The sequence below is a fragment of the Crassostrea angulata genome, chromosome 4, assembly GCF_025612915.1.
Source record: "Crassostrea angulata isolate pt1a10 chromosome 4, ASM2561291v2, whole genome shotgun sequence".
Classification (NCBI taxonomy): domain Eukaryota; kingdom Metazoa; phylum Mollusca; class Bivalvia; order Ostreida; family Ostreidae; genus Magallana; species Magallana angulata.
This window is the reverse complement of record NC_069114.1, coordinates 19,505,579-19,524,471: the sequence shown is the minus strand read 5'-3', so window position 1 is coordinate 19,524,471 and position 18,893 is coordinate 19,505,579. Positions and strand designations below refer to the sequence as shown.

The 18,893-nt window shown below is 32.9% G+C and overlaps 2 protein-coding genes and 1 long non-coding RNA gene across 4 annotated transcripts; 2 read left to right on the top strand and 1 right to left on the bottom strand.

The window, feature by feature from the left end:
* The first annotated feature begins 1,043 nt into the window (after positions 1 to 1,043).
* On the top strand, positions 1,044 to 7,770 carry LOC128179777 (hydroxylysine kinase-like). 2 transcript variants are annotated; one of them, XM_052847367.1, is made up of 7 exons: positions 1,080 to 1,182; positions 1,368 to 1,383; positions 4,242 to 4,526; positions 4,672 to 4,794; positions 6,788 to 6,924; positions 7,020 to 7,194; positions 7,268 to 7,770. In XM_052847367.1, exons 3-7 carry the CDS (start codon positions 4,265 to 4,267, stop codon positions 7,732 to 7,734), a joined length of 1,164 nt encoding a protein of 387 aa, XP_052703327.1. In that variant the 5' UTR covers positions 1,080 to 1,182; positions 1,368 to 1,383; positions 4,242 to 4,264; the 3' UTR covers positions 7,735 to 7,770. The 2 variants fall into 2 exon arrangements, with proteins under 2 accessions (XP_052703326.1, XP_052703327.1); XM_052847366.1 differs by lacking the exon at positions 1,368 to 1,383 and having other exon boundaries at positions 1,044 to 1,182.
* Positions 7,771 to 7,850: 80 nt separating this feature from the next.
* LOC128179788 (uncharacterized) lies at positions 7,851 to 10,083 on the top strand. Its single transcript, XR_008243135.1, has 2 exons — positions 7,851 to 8,992; positions 9,489 to 10,083. It is a non-coding gene; the product is annotated as an uncharacterized LOC128179788 (long non-coding RNA).
* A 3,335-nt stretch (positions 10,084 to 13,418) lies between these two features.
* LOC128179776 (hydroxylysine kinase-like) lies at positions 13,419 to 17,716 on the bottom strand. The gene is made up of 6 exons (XM_052847365.1): positions 17,585 to 17,716; positions 16,210 to 16,494; positions 15,983 to 16,105; positions 15,161 to 15,297; positions 14,761 to 14,935; positions 13,419 to 14,486 (listed from the first exon to the last, which is right to left on the bottom strand). Exons 2-6 carry the CDS (start codon positions 16,469 to 16,471, stop codon positions 14,020 to 14,022), a joined length of 1,164 nt encoding a protein of 387 aa, XP_052703325.1. The 5' UTR covers positions 16,472 to 16,494; positions 17,585 to 17,716; the 3' UTR covers positions 13,419 to 14,019.
* Between the last annotated feature and the right edge of the window lie 1,177 nt (positions 17,717 to 18,893).

The window sequence follows — 18,893 nt, the reverse complement described above, 5'->3', positions numbered from 1 at the left end:
TCTTTTCCATTTAGGGATTGTGTATTTCTACAACACCATTTTATCTCAATAATACGTTCAACAAAACGTGTCAGTAACCTTTCATTCCTCTAGTTCTTTAATTTGTTGCGTTTGTACTTGTGTCCTCCATAACACTTCGTGTCCGGAGTTTATCGCCAAACAATTCGTCTATATCTGAAAGAATTTTCACGGTCGCTTCCAAGGAGCAACGTCCTGGTTTTCAGAAATAAAACAAGAAACTAGAACAACGTTCTAAGTTTTACTACACACCACTATAAGATGTTCACCTGTTGTACAGATAAAAACACATCCCACACGCATTGAATGCTTACATTTACACTATTTTTGATGAAAACATCGGTCTCACTGAGAGGCCGCTTGCTCGCGCTGCAGTAATAGTTTTCATATTCCTCTTCACTTGCATGACTATGAAGCGCAAGGGAAACTCAATATTTATGTGTTGGGCAGAAGAATAATTCTATTTTCTCCTTTTAAACGAATTTATTAACTTTTGAACACCGTAGTTTTTTAAATGCTGTATTCATTTTTTTCACTTAAGATATAAAACATCCGGAAATCGTGTAAAAAATTTATATTGGTTTGTACGTAACTATGTATCTTTGAAGTTGAAACCTCCAGCATTCCAGATCGACCTATTTCTAATTTTAGCCGTAAATGCAAGCGTCATCGGGCGCCTATACTCTGTCCCATGTTTTTACTTTCACCACTTTTTCGAATCATTAATTTCAGTAATACCAGGTATCATTATACTCAAGCTACTTAAATAAAGTCCAGAATATATTTTCTGTTTTGAAATAAACCCTCTGTCGCTTCAGATTTTAATACAAAACAAAGAATAAAAAGTCTACTGGGATTTTGCATTGCAAACGACATGGAAAAAGTACTCAAATGATAATGTTGAAAAATTGTGCCAAAACTCCCGAGAATTTCCGAATGAATAAATGATGTCAATCGGATCACTTGGCCCTTTTCCGTCACAGCGGCCGACAGAAAAGGGTGAGGTGATCCGATTAATATGATATCAGATTTTCCCAGTATAAATCCCGGTAAGAACGTGTTTTTTGTTGTTGTGAAATCCTCCTGCGATAAAGAGGGAACAAGTGAAAGAAGAAATCTTAAAATTTTTGCCACATATTGATTTCAGTTCATTTTCACTGACAGGTATGTATATTTTTTTTGAAAATAAAATAAAAAAAAGCGTTGAAAACAGAAACCTTGAAGAGTATAGTATAGCCAATTGTTTAATAACACAGCAGGTTCGTTTTGTTAAATGCATAATGCACCTAAAAGGTCCCGTGCATAACATGTGACATGACAGGTAATTTGTACATTTCTACTTGGTTTAGAAAAACTCAACTTATGGTAATTATGTTTTTATTCAATTTCTGGTAAATATGTTTTTATTTGTTGCAATACATTGGCACTAACTATGATTTGGAAGTACAACTTTATGAATAATGAATTTACACAAGTCGTTTAAGAAACAATAACTTCACAAGTCAAATGTAATATGATACTAACTATTTACGAGAAGTTATGCAATGAAACTATGTCAGTTATAGCGGGTATTTAAACTGAAGTTTTGTATTGTTTAGTTGCCAAAACTATGAACTTTAAGCTTCATTCATGGCAACATATATTACATCATATAATATGAATATAAATATTCTACACATGTGCTTATAAACAATTTTTAGCTGATAAGCTTAATTTTATGCAATAACGTACAAGCATTCATGTTCAAAAAGTACATTTTAAAATATTCAATAATCACAGGAGAAGAGCTAAATTGAATCAAACGAACTTGAAAAATTAGTAAAAAGATTTCGAAGCATTATATACTGGTAATAATAATGATGATAATTATAATAATTATGATAATAATAATGATTAAAGATTTAATGGGCGTATTCAGATCCTCGCGTGTTTTATTTGCTTCCCAAGAGAACGCAGCTGTTAACATGAACAGACATAAGTTGCACTACTTTAACATGAAGGGCTAAGAGAAAACTATTTTTGATATGAAATTCACGTAGGCATTGTACACAAGACAGATAAGAAGAATATTATGATAAAAGTGATCTTTGTCTAGGTTATATAATCTACATATACATGCAGGTCCGACCCTTCCGTTATTAAGGCCTGATGATTTTACTTTTTTTTCTATTTTCATTGAATGTATTGTATATTTATGTTCATTTACTATTTATTTACTACATATCTATTCATTTATTAAGTGTACCTTTGAGTTTTGAACTGTATATACGGATTATCCTCTTATATACCATTACATGGTTTGAGTGAATAAACTAAATTGAATTGATAATATATACCTAGACAAAAAGACTAAAATATTTTCGGAAATATTTTTTCGCAAATAAAATTATAAGTCAAAGGTGTCGGATTTTGGAAATGACTTAAAAATGCATCCCTTTCCTGAAAAAAGCAATTCATTAATATCTGCCTTACTACTCGTATTAAGAAAACATATATGTTAGATACTGACTGTAAAAGCCAAAGTTTATGTTGACTCAGAGGTGATAATAATTCTCTAATATTTTAACACAAGGTATTTAGAAATACAGTTTTCTGTTTTCACCAATTTCAACAAATATCTTATTGCGTTATTTGCGTATTACATCCAATGGAAGACGATCTAACTCTGAGTAAATGATGAAGCTTAAAGTACATATTTTGCTGTACTCTTTCAATTTCATTCCCTGGATGAAAACCCGAAATCTCTTAGCCGTAGTTAAGAAGTCTTTATAATGAAATATTCTGACAATTCTGACTTTTATCTGACACATGATTTTAATTCATTAAAAATATGCTTAATAATATTCAGCAACTTTCAAGTGACACCATTTCTAGCAAGTTTATAAAAAATAACATATTTCTATTCACACTTTCAAACGCCAAAATTATTTTTTTGACGAATCTGTGGGTATAGCTTTTTCTTTTTCCCGCGCACTTGGTTTAGAGATCTCTTCACCAGCTTCGATTTGATTCAATACCTTTTTTAAATGATTGCCATATGTCCCCCCTAAAGGACACGTTTCTTTCAAAGATTTTATTCAAAAAAGTTGTATATTTTCATAGATATTTTTTCTATTTATAAAATAAAGCGTTTTATTGACATTAATGGACCTCATTCATTAGTTATATGCATTTATTCACATCAAAATGTAAACTCTACGGTGCGTTACTTACAACCAGCAGCACTTAGCAGTTATTTTCCACTTTTTCATAAAAAGTAAAAAAAAAAAAACCCATTTTATTTCCAAAAAATAAGGGTATACACCTTTCTTTGAACAACGCAATTGTGCTTCAGAAATGACACTTTAACGATCCATAAAGTAAAAATATGGTGTAGCATTCTACTTTAAAACTTTTTTCACAAATCTAAAATTTAAAATTTTATCTAAAAATACGAAAACCTATTTTGATTGATTAGTAAAGTTTTACACATTATATGTTGCAATACTCCGCTTTTATGGCGAAAAATGTTGAACGCTACAAATTTAGCTCAGCTTCGTTTTGGTATGCGAAGCGATTTCTTTCCATGTTATTGTAAAATCAACCAATTAAAATAATCAGTTGGAAAACATATCGCATGAAAAACCTCATGTTTTTTTAAATTAAGATTTAACTCCAACTGAAATTCATCAAAGATGAAGACATGTTGGATTATCCCAATTCTCATAAATGTATGAGAAATCTTTTTTCCTGAGTACATCAAAATAAACCTTCTGTCCTGTTATCATAGCAACCGTTTACAATTTTAATACATTTTTTTTATCTTTGTTGCATAGATGATCTATAAAAATTCCACTATCCGGAATTTGTTTCTACTTACAAAATATACAAATGTATATTTTTGAATTTTTGAATATTTTTTTCACTACGATAATGTTTTTAAAATCAAAATTTATCTGTGCATTGAAACATCATAATTCTAGCAAAATTAATATCTATATCATTTTGAATAGCTTAAGATGATGAAATCACTTGTAATTACAATATACTCTAAAAAAAATAGCTTTAAATTGACTACTTTTTCATCCTTTGCAATGGTTACTATCTCAATCATTGAATATTTGTCTCGCTTCTTTATAGCGTATCTTATTTTAAAATGCTATGAATCCGATGACTATGTTTGGCCACCAAATTATGATAATCTATAAATTTAATTGTGTTGAAATAAAACGTTAATTTGTTAGAGTTGTTGCTGTTAAACTGGCATATGTCGGACCAAATTGACATGATGCAAGCTGTTGGAGAAACAATCAAACCAGTTGTTCCGATGAAACACATTCCTCACCTCATCAAATCCTTATACGGTTTGACGGTGGAGTCTTGCAAAGAATTGGACAGTTATGATGACAAGAACTACCACGTAATCGTTACTGGCCAATCGGAGAATCCCTATATAAAGCACCCTGAAGAGAATGGTTATGTTTTGAAAATACTGAACAAGATGCAGTCCAAAAATCCACTATTTGTTGGTAATGTCATTTTATTTTGCTTTTTTTGTTTTTTAGGTTTTTATTTCTTAGCAGAACCACATTCATGATTTTTTTTTTTTTTTTTTTTTTTACATCTGATGCTGATAGAAATAGCAACATATCATTTCTATTTTTTATTTTTCAGAAGCGTTGCACACGTTGATGAATCACGTTGCCAAAAATGGAATCTCTGTTCCTCACATCATGAAAAATCTTAAAGGAGAAGATATATCATTGGAAAAGATCTACCACTCAGAAAACATTACAGGTTACGGTGAAATCATTTGATTAAATCGTATAAAGGGAAATTTTCGTGATTTGACATTTTTAAAAGGTCTGCCTCGACAACTATTTTCCTCTGCTTTGCCTTGGGAAATAGTTGCGGGAAAGGAGAGGGGGTGGGGGGTGGGGGGGGGGGTTTGCTATTGTCCTTATCGCTAGCAGATAGGTATATAATAATATATCTTTTATTTTGAACGTTCAAAACGTTGTATTTCTATGGAACGCCAAATTAACATATATTCAAATATTTGTACCTATCTTCAAATAATTGTACCTATCTTCAATTCAATTGTACCTATCTTCAATTCAATTGTACCTATCTTCAAATTGAATTAGAGATAGGTACAATTCAATTATACCTATCTTTAATTCATTTGAAGATAGGTACAATTGAATTGAAGATAGGTACAAATGCAATGAATTGAAGATAGGTACAATTGAATTAAAGATAGGTACAATTGAATTGAACCTATCTTCAATTACTAAAATATTGGCAATAATGAATACTCCCTGTATAGTATGTCATTTCCGTTACGTCACAACTGGCGCGAAATAAAATCGGGATCGGGATGATAAAATAGGCAATATGATCTTGTCAATTTTTCGAAAGATTGAGCCTTAAAACAAACAAAAACTCATAATAATTGCTACCGCTTTAATAAATAGAGTGATTATCAACTGAATTATACATTCTTTGATAAAATTATAGAAAAAAATAAAGCCAGTTTTTTATTTACGTAGATAGTGACCCTAACTACGTCACTACCCTAACTCCATCACTTTTTGGGTATTCGGGTATACATGTTTTTGGCTTACTTATTGATATACATGTATATTTTAATAAGTAAATGATGCCTTTTGCAAATATATTGCCCATATATATATATATATATATATATATATATATATATATATATATATATATATATATATATATATATATATATATATATATATATATATATATTTATTTATTTCTTCTTTCATCTTCGTTGTTGGTGCTTTCCTCGTTTCCCTCCATGTTGAAATGTCTTCAAGGGGACGTTCAATATTTTCAACAATAAACAAAATGAATTGAACCTAGGTATATTTGAATTGTACCTATCTTCAAATCCTTTGTAGATATGTCTGAATTGAACCTATCTTCAAATCAGTTGTACCTATCTTTAAATGAATTTTACCTATCTTCAAATGAATTAGAGATAGGTATAATTCAATTGAACCTATCTTTAATTGAATTGAAGATAGGTATAATTCATTTGTACCTAGGTATAATTCATTTGTACCTAGGTATAATTATTTACACCTATCTTCAATTCAATTGTACCTATCTTCAAATAATTGTACCTATCTTTAATTCAATTGTACCTATCTTCAAATGATTTGAAGATAGGTACAATTAATTGAAGATAGGTACACTTATTTGAAGATAGGTACAAATATTTGAATATATGTTAATTTGGCGTTCCATATATTTCACGTATCATTATGCTTTCTCCATTCTGCGATTTTCTTTGAAATACCGTTATCTGATCAATATTCGTAAGGGCTCAATTGTTGTGGTATCGTGGTTACCTACTGCCGAAAAATGAATCGATTCTTATTCATTAAACTTAAACACGAATTAAAGCAAATTCGCGAAATAGACAGTATACTTGCTTTGGTACTAATAGTCAGTATATAGGTACTAATATTTAATTATACCGAAGAAAACTTTATCAGAATTTGTTGATGGTGAACAAATTCGAGTTCTAGGACGTTGAATTGAACGTAGCGACTCGAATAACACTATAGGTATTCCGAGATTAAAAACAAGGAAAATCGAATGCTGTCGGTGAATTTATTTGGGCAAATAACATGAAAACAATTTCACATTTAGATAAAAAAAAAAAAGCAAGCTCATTTCCCATTATTTGACCTATAAACCATACAATTGGGGCATAATAAACGATGATAAGTATTTATTACATATTTTGTAGATTCCACACCATTCGAGTTTTATATTGTTCGTCTTTTTACGTACATTCCTGGAGAGACATTCTCTGCTATACCAATGCATCCGAAGAGTCTCTACAACATTGGAAAAGTCCTCGGAAATTTTCATGATGCAATGAAGGTAAGGTTTAAATCACGATTGTATTAAAGAATACCCCTCACTAATACATCTTAACAAAAAATATCAGTGATGTTTTTTTTTCTTATTAAACGTAGGATTTTCAGCATAAATTCTTTGAAACCTATACATTATTGTGGAGTTTGACTGAAGTTGAGCGTGTAAAAGATTTCTTTATTGGAGTACAAGACGAGAATAAGAAGGCACTAGTGACAGAAATCATCGACGCATTCAACAAAGAAGTCGCCCCAAAATACCAAAAGCTAACAAAAAGTATGCCATCTTGAAACTGATGAATATTTTTTCGTGAAAAAACTCCACATATATGATATGATTTTAATTTCAGGCATAATTCATGGAGATGTAAACGAGCGTAACATTATTATGAAAGAAATTCCAGGACAGAAAGTTGCATCCGGGGAACCACGTGTTTATGACGTCAGTGCACTCATTGACTTCAATGACGCTGTGTCATCATACACTGCGCTCGATGTCGCGATTTGTATTGCCTACATGTCGATAAAATGTAAGGAATTCGATCAGCGTGACGTAGGAGGCCATGTTCTGGCGGGGTACTTGTCTGTACGTAGTATGAATGATACTGAGAGAGAGGTGTTAAAAGTTTGCGTCTGTGCAAGACTCGCCCAGAACCTTGTGATGGGTGCCTATACCAACTACATGAATCCTAGCCATGTTTATGTCCTCAATACTGCAGCTCGGGGATGGCCGCTTCTGTCAATGATGTGGGAAACTCCGCAAAATGAAATTAATGTACGATGGAACAAAATCATAAAGGAATATGAAAATCTGTAAAAATGGCTTTGAATTCATAATAGATTACATTTAAAAGAAATATTTTGACAACACATGTCACATAAGAATGTCGTTTTTGTTTTTTTTTTTACCTTTTTAATGCATGAACTTCTTAATATACTTTTGTGTTTGTCTTGTTCTCCTCAAAACGTGAAATTGCTAGCCATTTGCAATTGACACGTAATAGTGGGTCCGATTCTGACGACAAGAACTCCAGTACGTCCAAGGAAGCATTAGTTCGAATTCGAATTTTCTCTTCACCCAGGCGTTGTAGTGAGAGCTCGCAGTACTTACCGGCGCTTCGCACTGGCAAGCTGTACTCGCTATTAAGCAATTCAAAATTCACAAGTTGATGAAATTTTAAATACCGCCGGAAGATCAAGTAAAAAAAGGATATAGTATGAACTATCGTTTAAAATATCGTTTAAAAGATAGTCACAAATCTTATACTATTTTAATGCAATATGAGCTGCATTTTTCATGTTTAATTCTTTTTTACTCAAATATTCTTTTCTACTAGAATGACAAAACTATCATGGTTTTTAAATTTCTGTAAGCCATATTTCTATGGAAAAGGCCGTTAAAAGCCTTATTTGGACCAAAATTGAATTATTGTCGTCCTGTACAAAAATTGATTTGCTATATATTCCTTAGAAGAGAAATATTTCCTTTGACAAAAATTAATGATTTTTTCAAATCTTATCTATCATGAAAGTTTAAGTTATATACAGGCTTATCATAGTAGCAGATTTTTGCAGCAAAATAAAGTTCTAAAAAATACAGCTCATATTCGTTTAACAATTAACTTTCAACTGCTTTGAGTGAAAACGTAAGTTCTAAATTTCGACATGACATGTTTCATGAATATTGACTGATGGAAATATCTAAAACTGAGATACTTTTCTTAATCTAAACTGTACACTAGTAGATGATATACATATAATCAATGACTGTGAACATTTTTGTGAATTTCCGTATAAGTATCAAGAGACATTTTATCCAGAACTTATTTACCTGGCAAAGCGAAGGTATTGTGACAATCACTGTTCATATCGAACACACCCGATTTTGTTTTTCCCATAATTCTTTGCAACGTGCTTGGCCGACCCTAACAATAGGCGCTAAGATATACCCGGCCGAGCTGTCCAGCGATTAAGACGTGCTTAGTGTGTGAAGGGGGTATCGTGTTAGAAGCCTGTGTGGCATGTTTTAGTTTCACAAGTTCAGCATTTGACGCGGTCACGGATAGCTGACCGTGGTAAGTATTTATTTAGTTTGGTGTAGTTTATTTGTAAATTTTTGCCTTTTTATTAGTTTTACGCAGTCGTCCTATAAAGTCACCTTGGCCATTGTTCACTGTAGAGTTACCTGTGTGTTCACTGATGTGTGACTTTAGCGAGAGTGTTTAAATGGAATTCGTCTTTTTCTATAGTACAGTTTTTGCTATTGCTGTGTAAAGAAACGGTGATTTAAAGGGCTATTTTCTATGCGTTATTTTATTTTACAATTTATTGTCACCTTTTCCACTTAACTACTTGGGCGGAAGTGCGTCACCGGAAGTCTCAGACGCCATGTTGTTTACTGTAAACAAATAACTTAGTTACCATATACTTACAATATTTTAAGATGTTGCCTTTAATATAATACTATTCATACATTATCATAGTTTGATACTATCAGTGTGGTACTTATATAAAGTATTATACAATATTTTTTATTATTGTGTTATGGTGTCACTTGTACACTTATTGTAGTGTCATATTGTTGATGTTGAGAAGATGATGATGCGATGGTGATGACGATGATGATTTGATGGTGATGTTGATGAAGACGATGATGTTATGGTGATGTCGACGACTACGATGATGATGATGGTCATGTCGATGACGATGCGATGTTGATGTTGATGACGCCAATGATGTTATGGTGATGATGACGACGATGATGATGATGGTCATGTCGATGATGATGATGTAGATGATGTCGTTCATGGTGACGTCGGTGATGATGATGAAGGAGATGATTATGGTGATGACGATGATGTCTATTATGATTATGGTGTTGTAGGCGATGATGTTGACGATAGTGTCGATGATTATGATGACGATGGTGATGATGATGATGATTGTGGTGACGCAACTACTTTAGTTGTGGTTGTCCGTAGTTGGTCCAGGACTACAGCCCCGGAGATTCGGACACTCTTCTAATATATTTTTGGTCATTTGTATAAACATCATATTTTTTCTTGTTGAGTGAAAGGTGTGTGAGTGTTTGTGTGGTTTAGTGTTTATATTTCTATCTTTTCTTTCTTTCTCTTATTTTTTTGTTAATAAATTTTGTTAAATTTAAGATGTCTTGTTGTTGTTTGGAGTAGCCTCCGCTCATCCCGTTACAGGTATTAATAGGGTTCTACGGAATATTTCTCTCCTTTGTTTCATTCATTTTTATGTGAATGTGCAATATCCGTACACCACCATTTTAAAGAAAATTTTTGCATACGTGTGTGAAAATATCTTCATAATAATTAATTGAAGAAAAATACATGATTTTTAAATTTTGATGATGCTACAACGGTGACTAACTTATCTGCATGGTTCAATAACTCAATTATTACCTCTAATAAAAACCCACTAACTAGGATTGTATTGTAAATAACATATTGTACAATGGGTAGATGTAAAATACAAAAATTAAGACATACGAGTGGTGATACCCTGCTTACATTTAGTACACCAAGGCGTCGTATCGTACTCCATTTTATATATCTTTTAAACCTTCCGGTTTGGGTGATACTAAAGAGGGCATTCTCTGGATCAAGTTTAAAGGGGATTGTGTTTATTTGTGATTCATGTTTGTTATATATCTGAAAATTTCAAATATTGTGACTCAATTGTTTTTATACAACATTGTTCGAACAAATACCAAATTAAGGAGAAATGTACATAGTGGGTGATTTTAATGCACGTTGTGCCGAAGCTACTGATTATATTGAAGGTGTTGATATCTTAATACCACGTGAAGTTATAGACACACATATTTACATTCAGTGTATGGTTCCCCTAATGTTTGCATTGGAAATCTGCGACGTTCAATTTACAATGAATACACTTGGCTAATGCATGCGCCAAGCGCACAAAAGTAAACTTCACCACGTGTTTTAAGTATATTTATTTTTGTAAAATTATATGAAATTTCAATTTTACATATCCAATTTGATATAAAATTTTGAAAAACAATCATTAATGTTTGTCTACTCTTCAACAAAAAAGATTTTTCTCCATAAAGTAAAATATGAATATAAATAATGCGCGGTATGATAATTTGTCTGCATCACTTGGTGTGTCATAGGACCGACGACATCCAAAATAAGCATTCAATGCTTAAATAACAACAGGAATGGTGATCTACTGATCAATATGCTTGTTGATACCAACACATGTATAGTCAATGGAAGGGTTGGTTCATGTGACTTTACGAATATAAACTCTAATGGGTTGTGGGCTATATGTCATTACGCCAAACGAAAAATTACATACCATATCAAGCATGAAAGTGCATACTGAGAATAAATTAAGAAACAAAACTGGACTCCAATGCTTCTCTAAAGTTAACGACTTCTCACTCCTGGAATTAATAAACCTATAAATTTAGTAACCAGAAAGCAATGACAAAAGACAAGAAAAGAAAAATGTCAATAGTGCTAAAGTACCCAGAAGTTCCAGGTTAAAAACTTATCAGATTCATTCTCAAGTGATGAAACAACAGCTGCCAAACTCTTAGACCTTAGATAAATTACAGCACTCTATATATGTAAAAAAAAAAAGAAGCAGATAGGGCATACAAAAACTTAGCTAGATTCATCACAAGAGAAATGGAAGATATCCTCATATAAATGTGTAAAAACAACGCCCACGAGAATAACCACAGAAGAAACAAATGTCCAAAGAATCCTTACTAGAATGAGACTTTCAGTTGTTAATAGAACACAGTCTGTGAAAATGAAAAGACGTTTAAGAAGTGTAAAACAATATCAGAAAAAGACAAGTGAAACAACATTTTATAGACTCAAGACGTGAATTTGATAAACTACATAGGAAAATCTCATATGTCCTTTAACGTGTTTAAGGCAATGTGCCAATATTTCTCTGTATTGTGTCTAAGTAAATGAAATTTGACTTGCAATATTGGCATTTGAGACGTAAATAAACACTTATTTACTTACTTACTATGGAGGCTGGGTCGGTGGTCAACAAATCGCCTATCTTATAGTTAGTACATATCCAATCTTTAAGATATGATTTTTGTTTATCTATAAGCTATTATTTGGTATGGACAAATTCAATACTTATATATTTTTTCGTTTTAAAATTTGATTTTTAGCCGGGCTCTGCTGAAAGCAGAGTCCTGGCTATAGGCAGGCAAATCGCCAATGTTACTATAAATAGCACAAATAAACAAAAAACCAAACAGCGTCAAGGTAAAGCTTCCGCTATACCAAATAGTTACACAAGGAGCCACGTTTTTTGTTAAAAGTGTTGGCATTTTGGTTTTTTTTAAATTTCAAATGAATTGTTTTTTAGTTTTCTTATTAATAACGTGTCTTAAAACATTACTATGCATTTTGGACACATACAATGCGCATGGATTTCCATGAACTACTTTGCTGCGCGATGAAGAAACGGGGACTGAATATATAATGCTTGTTGCAAAATTCAAGGCAGAAACTGTTGAACTTTTTAACTTCTACTGGACAGACATATTTTTTGTTTATAGCCGCTTCCAAAATTTGGTCGCTCTCTGATGCTTTGTCGACATTAAAAGCATGAGAGAGAGAGAGAGAGAGAGAGAGAGAGAGAGAGAGAGAGAGAGAGAGAGAGAGAGAGAGAGAGAGATTTTCAGTCTTTATTACACAATATGCATAAAGACACACCAAGGAACCCGGCTTTCAGTACTTCAGTACTTTGATTTTTTTCTATTGCTAAAGAATAAGGTGGACTCTTTCTTTTCAAGATCAAAATATTCTATAAATTTCCACAACCATCCAGAACTCTTAATCCGACTTCCAGTATTCACCATTCACCTATCGCCTGCATATTCTTTTATTGAAAATTCGCCTGTTTCTTCAGTCTATTGCTTAGCCACCACTGTCGCTTTATATTTTAAGTCGATCATTAAGCTCGGAGCGTAATCAAATCTATCATAAAACCCTTCGGGCTTTGTTGAAGTTATCACGTCTCAACCGTAATGATAACCTCATAATACCTGAGGAATGATTCTATATTCCTTGATTAAACAATATGCAGCTATATTCTAAGCCTGAGATAACCTATACTTGGGATTGATAATAATTTTATTGGTTTCGATGAGGTAATAATGCTTGGATTTGTGGCGGCCATATTTAGCCCTATCAACTCAATCCTACCAGTACTTTCATGACGTTGATTATTTCCATACCAGCCAGATTCAAAAGTTTTGATTACTGTAGTTTTCCCATTTAAGCGATCGGTTATGTCTATGGAGGTTTCCGCGCCTTCGATTTAACAGTTTACCAAACCTTTCTAGGACCAGTAAAAAGATAATTTGAGTACGATACAGTGAACACAATAATAAAAATTAAACATCTATTTGTAGAAAATATTTGCACAGGTAACTATGATTATTTGTTGAAAAGGAAGAAAAATAAGTTATTCTCAGAAATGTCTTTATATGATAAGTGATGGAACAAGAGACAAACGTCTGAATGGTTTTGGGAAACCTCTGTACATTTATATTCAAGTTCATAAAAATTCACAATAATATACAGCACAAATACCGAAACATCTACATTTGCATTTAATATGTGATTGCTTCTTATTCACAACTATTTAGTCTACCCTTTTCATAAATTACCGTCTTCAACTACATACATATACATGCAAATTAAAATGATTGAACAACAAAATAAATTTTATATTAATATTTTTTACATTGAGCCAACTCGCTTTATGTTTCTGCTTTTCATGAGTGCTCCATTCTAATTGGCTCCACCACATTTTTGGAACGAACATTCAACGATTGCCTAAGACTTACATGTACGTAATTGCATATTTTCCTCAGATAATCTTCGTTTTCATTACAAAGATTCAAGGGTTTCACGTTTTGGATTTGATAAATACTCAGTCTGGTATTTATGAATGAAAAAGATAGCTTAATAACATTTTTGGCTTTTAGAAAATGGATCAAAAGAAAACAAAAACATAATTACAATAGACTTAGAACTTTTAATATTATGAATACAAACGTATTTTACAGATTTTCATATTCTTCTATGATTTTGTTCCACCGTGAATCAATCTCATGTTGTGGGGTTTTCCACATCAAGGATGCAAGCGGCCATCCCCGAGCTGCAGTATTAAGAACATAAACATTGCTAGGATCCATATAGTAGGTATATGCACCCATCACAAGAGACTGGGCGATTCTGGCACAGACGCAAACCTTCAAAACCTCTCTCTCAGTATCATTCATACTTCGCACGGACAAATAACCCGCCAGTACATGACCTCCTACGTCACGCTGATCGAATTCTTTACACTGAATGGACATGTAGGCAATGCAAATAGCGACATCAAACACTGTATACGATGATACCGCGTCATTAAAGTCAATGAGGGCACTGACGTCACAAACACGTGGTTCTCCGGATGCAACTTTCTGTCCTGGAATCTCTTGTACTATAATATTACTCTCATTCACATCTCCATGAATAATGCCTGAAATGAAAATCAGAATTATATATATATATATATATATATATATATATATATATATATATATATATATATATATATATATATATATATATATATATAAAAGTTTTTTTAAGATGATTTTTTTCAAGATTCAAACATCGTTGGAACCCACGTGGTTTTTCCTTATCCGTTACTCTGCATTTACGGATTTTATATCTGTTACTCTGCGTTCAAAGCAGCAATATGGATAGAAAACCTGTGGGTTCCATCGATGAGGTTCAAAGAAACGACTTACTTTTTCTTAGCTTGTGGTATTTTGGGACGACTTCTTTGTTGAATGCGTCGATGATTTCTGACATCAGTGCCTTTTTATTCTCGTCTTGTACTCCAACTAAGAATTCACGTAAACGCTCCACCTCGGTTAAATTCCATAAAAATGTATAGGAGTCGAAGAATCGATGATGAAAACCCTGCGTTTGAATGAAATATAAAAATATCATCATTTACATTCATTGTCTTTAATTAGTAAGATGTTGCTTTGTATATTCTTGGGGTATTTTTGCAATAAGATCGTATTTTCTTCGAAAAAACGTAACGGTTTTTTCAGCTTATGAAAAGTAAAACCGATTCTATTTCAAAAAGGTTAAGGACAAATACAATTTAACAAGTTTCAAATTTAAAATTTCCATACTTACTTCCATAGCATTATGAAATTTTCCTAGGACTTTGCCAATGTTGTAAAGACTCTTTGGATGTACAGGTTTATTAAAGAAAGTTTCTCCAGGAATGTAAGTCAAAAGACGTACAATGTAAAAATCAAATGGTGTGGAATCTGCAATGTAACAGATCCAAAATCAATCAATAAACCATTCATTGCGAACGTCTAAATATTGTATTTACAGTACCAATCAGACCCAACCTAATAGAAAGTAAACCCCAACTAAACCTTGGGGTTACTTTCTGGGTTTACTCTGGGTTTACTAGAGTGGACACAGAGAGTAAACCCCAATTAGAAGTACACCCCTGAAATGTATTCGGAATATAAAATGGGCGGGAATTATAGGCAGTAAGATCGGACGATAAAAGACGGGTCTGCTTCACACTTCAGTGCGTACAATTGACCCCAAAAGCAATTCCCGAGTAAACCCCTAGTAAACCCCGCGTTGACCTAAATTTTTACAATGTAAACCCAAAATAAACCCCAAGGTAAACCCAAAAGTAAACCCTGGGTTTAGTTGGGTTTTACTCTAATGTTAGTTCGGTCTGATCAGTACTGTATATCTATGTACACGTACTTGTATTATGCTTTCTTTCATTTGCAACTTTCTTTAATGTGCAGTAGAATCACTACATGTAATATTTGCGGAATCTCAGTTTTCGTGGATTTCATTAGCACCTTTCAATCACTAATGAATTATGAATCAAAATCTTCATTCATTACACAAATTTACGAAATACTGTCCAAAGATTTTTAAAAATAATTTGGGCTCAACGAATTTAGGGGATTTCACGGTAACCTGTAATGTTTTCCGAGTGGTAGATCTTTTCCAATGACATATTTTCTCCTTTCAGATTTTTCACAATGTGAGGAACAGAGATCCCATTTTTGGCAACGTGATTAATCAGCGCGTGCTGTGCTTCTGAAAATGAATTTAAAAATGTTGCCATAAATTTTTTACCGGATCAGAACAATGCGTAAAATTTCATGAAAGGAATAGTATAAACAAAATAAAAAATATATTACCAACAAATAGTGGATTTTTGGACTGCATTTTGTTCAATATTTTCAAAACATAACCGTCTTCTTCAGGGTGCTTTATATAGGGATTCTCTGATTGGCCAGTAACGATCACGTGGTAGTTCTTGTCATCATAACTATCCAACTCTTTGCAAGACTCCACGTTCAGACCATATAAGGATTTGACAAGATGGGGAATATGTTTCATAGGAACAAACGGTTTGATTGTCTCTCCGACGGCTTGCATCATATCACCCTGATCGGCCATACTTCAGTTTAACAGCAATGATTCTAACAAATGAACGACGCATTTTATCATATATAGAAATATATAAAAAAGCAAGACAGCCTTTAATTGTTGAAATGATACCGTTTACCATGGCAAAAGATAAAAAATGTCTTTCAAAAATAACTGTTTGAGAGTAAATTGTAAATATGAGTGTTGGCAACATTTTCAGCTATTCAAGATGATAAAGAAATTATACATGTAGAATATTGTGAATATTTCATTTCAAAGAAACATTTTCATCAGAGTAGAGAGTGAATGTTGTTCGTGCGATTCATGTTTCTATCGATAATTTGTACATGGACAGAAATAGATTTCGCATACCAACAAAAAACAAAAGCTGAAGTTAATTGGTAATTAATTTCATACCATTTTCGATAAAAATTCGGTTTTTCAACATCTTAATACAGTAATGTAAAACCGTACCCATTAAGGGAGATATCAGGCCATCTTGTACACATGTGGATCAAAATATAAACATTTTTAAAACATTTTTCAATGTGTAATTTTCAAACAAAACAACTTTATCTTTTGAATACATTTTGTCAGTTTTTGGAATAAACATGTCTGTTCATGAAATGTTTACATTAGTTTCTGGTTCTCATATGCACAAGATGGTCGGATCCCCCCCCCCATCTAAACACAGTTAATTTTCAGATGTTCACATAGTTTAACTCTAAACTGTAAATTCCCAAATGAAATGCGTATACTAAATTTTTATTTCGCCGACCCAAACCCCAACAATTAAGACGACAATCCATACATGTAAACAAAATCAAATAAGCCCAAACTTATCAGGTACGTTGTCACCATGTAACACACTGACTTGACCGAGGTAATAATGAAACAACGTGTTTACTTCAGTTTAAATGTCCTCTTTCTTGGACATAGTTTTATTGGAAAATATTTGGTAGCTAGTTGGGATAATATAACATGTGACTTAATTGTGAAGCAATATTGTTACTTTAAAAGATTTGCGTTAAATCATAAATCATAAAGATGTAGTCATAAAGCTAAAATTGCATCCAATTAAAATAAATTACCAGATGTTGAGTTTTTCTGAACCAAGAAGAAACCAAATAGCTAAATACTTACTTTATGCTAAGTCCTGAATGTTATTGCACGGGTCTGAACAGAGGTGCATTTAAACTACTCCCCTTGTGTGTAAATTAACCACTTGACTAGGCACGCGATGACGCTTGTATTCAGGTTGAAATTAGAAATAGGCCAAACTGACTGTTATCTGGTTCACCGAAGGTCATGTTATCAATTTTAAACCGAGGCCTTTGTATATATAGAATTTCATCTTGGTTGTGTTTTACTGTAAAATACACCTTGATGTGTTCAGTGTTTCACCATTGTTGAATTTAATTGAAATCGACCGTTAGTAGCATTCGGTTGATATGTTGTTGTTGTATTTTTTACTAAATATTTCTATCAAATAGGTTGGGTGCATTGTGAAGATGCGACCATCAATAATGTATGTATGTACCTGGATGTTGATTTTTGACTCTTACGTGGGTTATGTATTTTATTTTTTGCCTTCACACCCGCATTAAATATGCACAAAAGCCGAGCTGCTTTCTATGACGTTAACAATCCGCCTGATTTAAACAGTTTGAGGCAAACCCAACAACTGTTTTGTTTTACAACGGACCAAAACTTAAGAAAATAATATGAAAAGACGTTACTGTTGCTATTTTGGCGTCTTTTAATCGCAACTCGCCGATTGTAGAAAATATTTGGCAAACATGTTACGCGCGATTCACAGTCCTACCATATGTATAAATCCTGTTATGGAAATGTTTAAATATACATGTATACGGTGTCGCAAATCGTGGCGGTACATCCAAGAGTATCCATCGAGTCCAGTTGGAATTATTTCGGGCACGGTAATGTATAGCTGCAGGTCTGTAGCTTCTGGTCTGAAGAAAAATCGGAGGGACGACCTGGGAGCTCCAGTGCCTCCTAAAGTAAAAAGCTGCAATTTACGGCGCACAAAACATTGCGCTAGTTTTAGACTGATTAATCTTATTTCCGAACACATACTGTACAAACATTCCTCGGAAATTTTACTACAGATATTATTACTTTACTTGCCTCTGATATTCTTCTAACACCATCACCAGCCATGTAAAGGTGTATTGGTGCAGTTTGTTTACATGTAAAAGTGGCGACTCTCTATCTCGACGTAAAAACACACTTCATTTTCCATCTAAGGTCTGATAACGTATTTTAGAGAAATGTTAATGTAAGTAAAGTAGTAAATTACCTGAAGAATTTAACGGTGCTGATTTTTTCCACATAAATTGTGTGTAAATAAGGTTAATCAGTCCAAAACTGGCACAATTTTTGTGCGTCGTAAATTGCAGTTTTTAACTATGAGAGGCACTGTAGCTCCCAG

What these genes read in the sequence shown, in the direction of transcription:
- LOC128179777 (XM_052847366.1), top strand. Translation starts at nt 4,265, where the DNA reads ATGTCGGACCAAATTGACATGATGCAAGCTGTTGGAGAAACAATCAAA. An exon ending in CAAAAATCCACTATTTGTTG is followed by an intron (nt 4,527 to 4,671) that starts GTAATGTCATTT and finishes TTTATTTTTCAG; the next exon opens with AAGCGTTGCACACGTTGATG. An exon ending in CCACTCAGAAAACATTACAG is followed by an intron (nt 4,795 to 6,787) that starts GTTACGGTGAAA and finishes CATATTTTGTAG; the next exon opens with ATTCCACACCATTCGAGTTT.
- LOC128179776 (XM_052847365.1), bottom strand. Translation starts at nt 16,471, where the DNA reads ATGGCCGATCAGGGTGATATGATGCAAGCCGTCGGAGAGACAATCAAA. An exon ending in CAAAAATCCACTATTTGTTG is followed by an intron (nt 16,106 to 16,209) that starts GTAATATATTTT and finishes ATTCATTTTCAG; the next exon opens with AAGCACAGCACGCGCTGATT. An exon ending in ATACCACAAGCTAAGAAAAA is followed by an intron (nt 14,487 to 14,760) that starts GTAAGTCGTTTC and finishes TTTTCATTTCAG; the next exon opens with GCATTATTCATGGAGATGTG.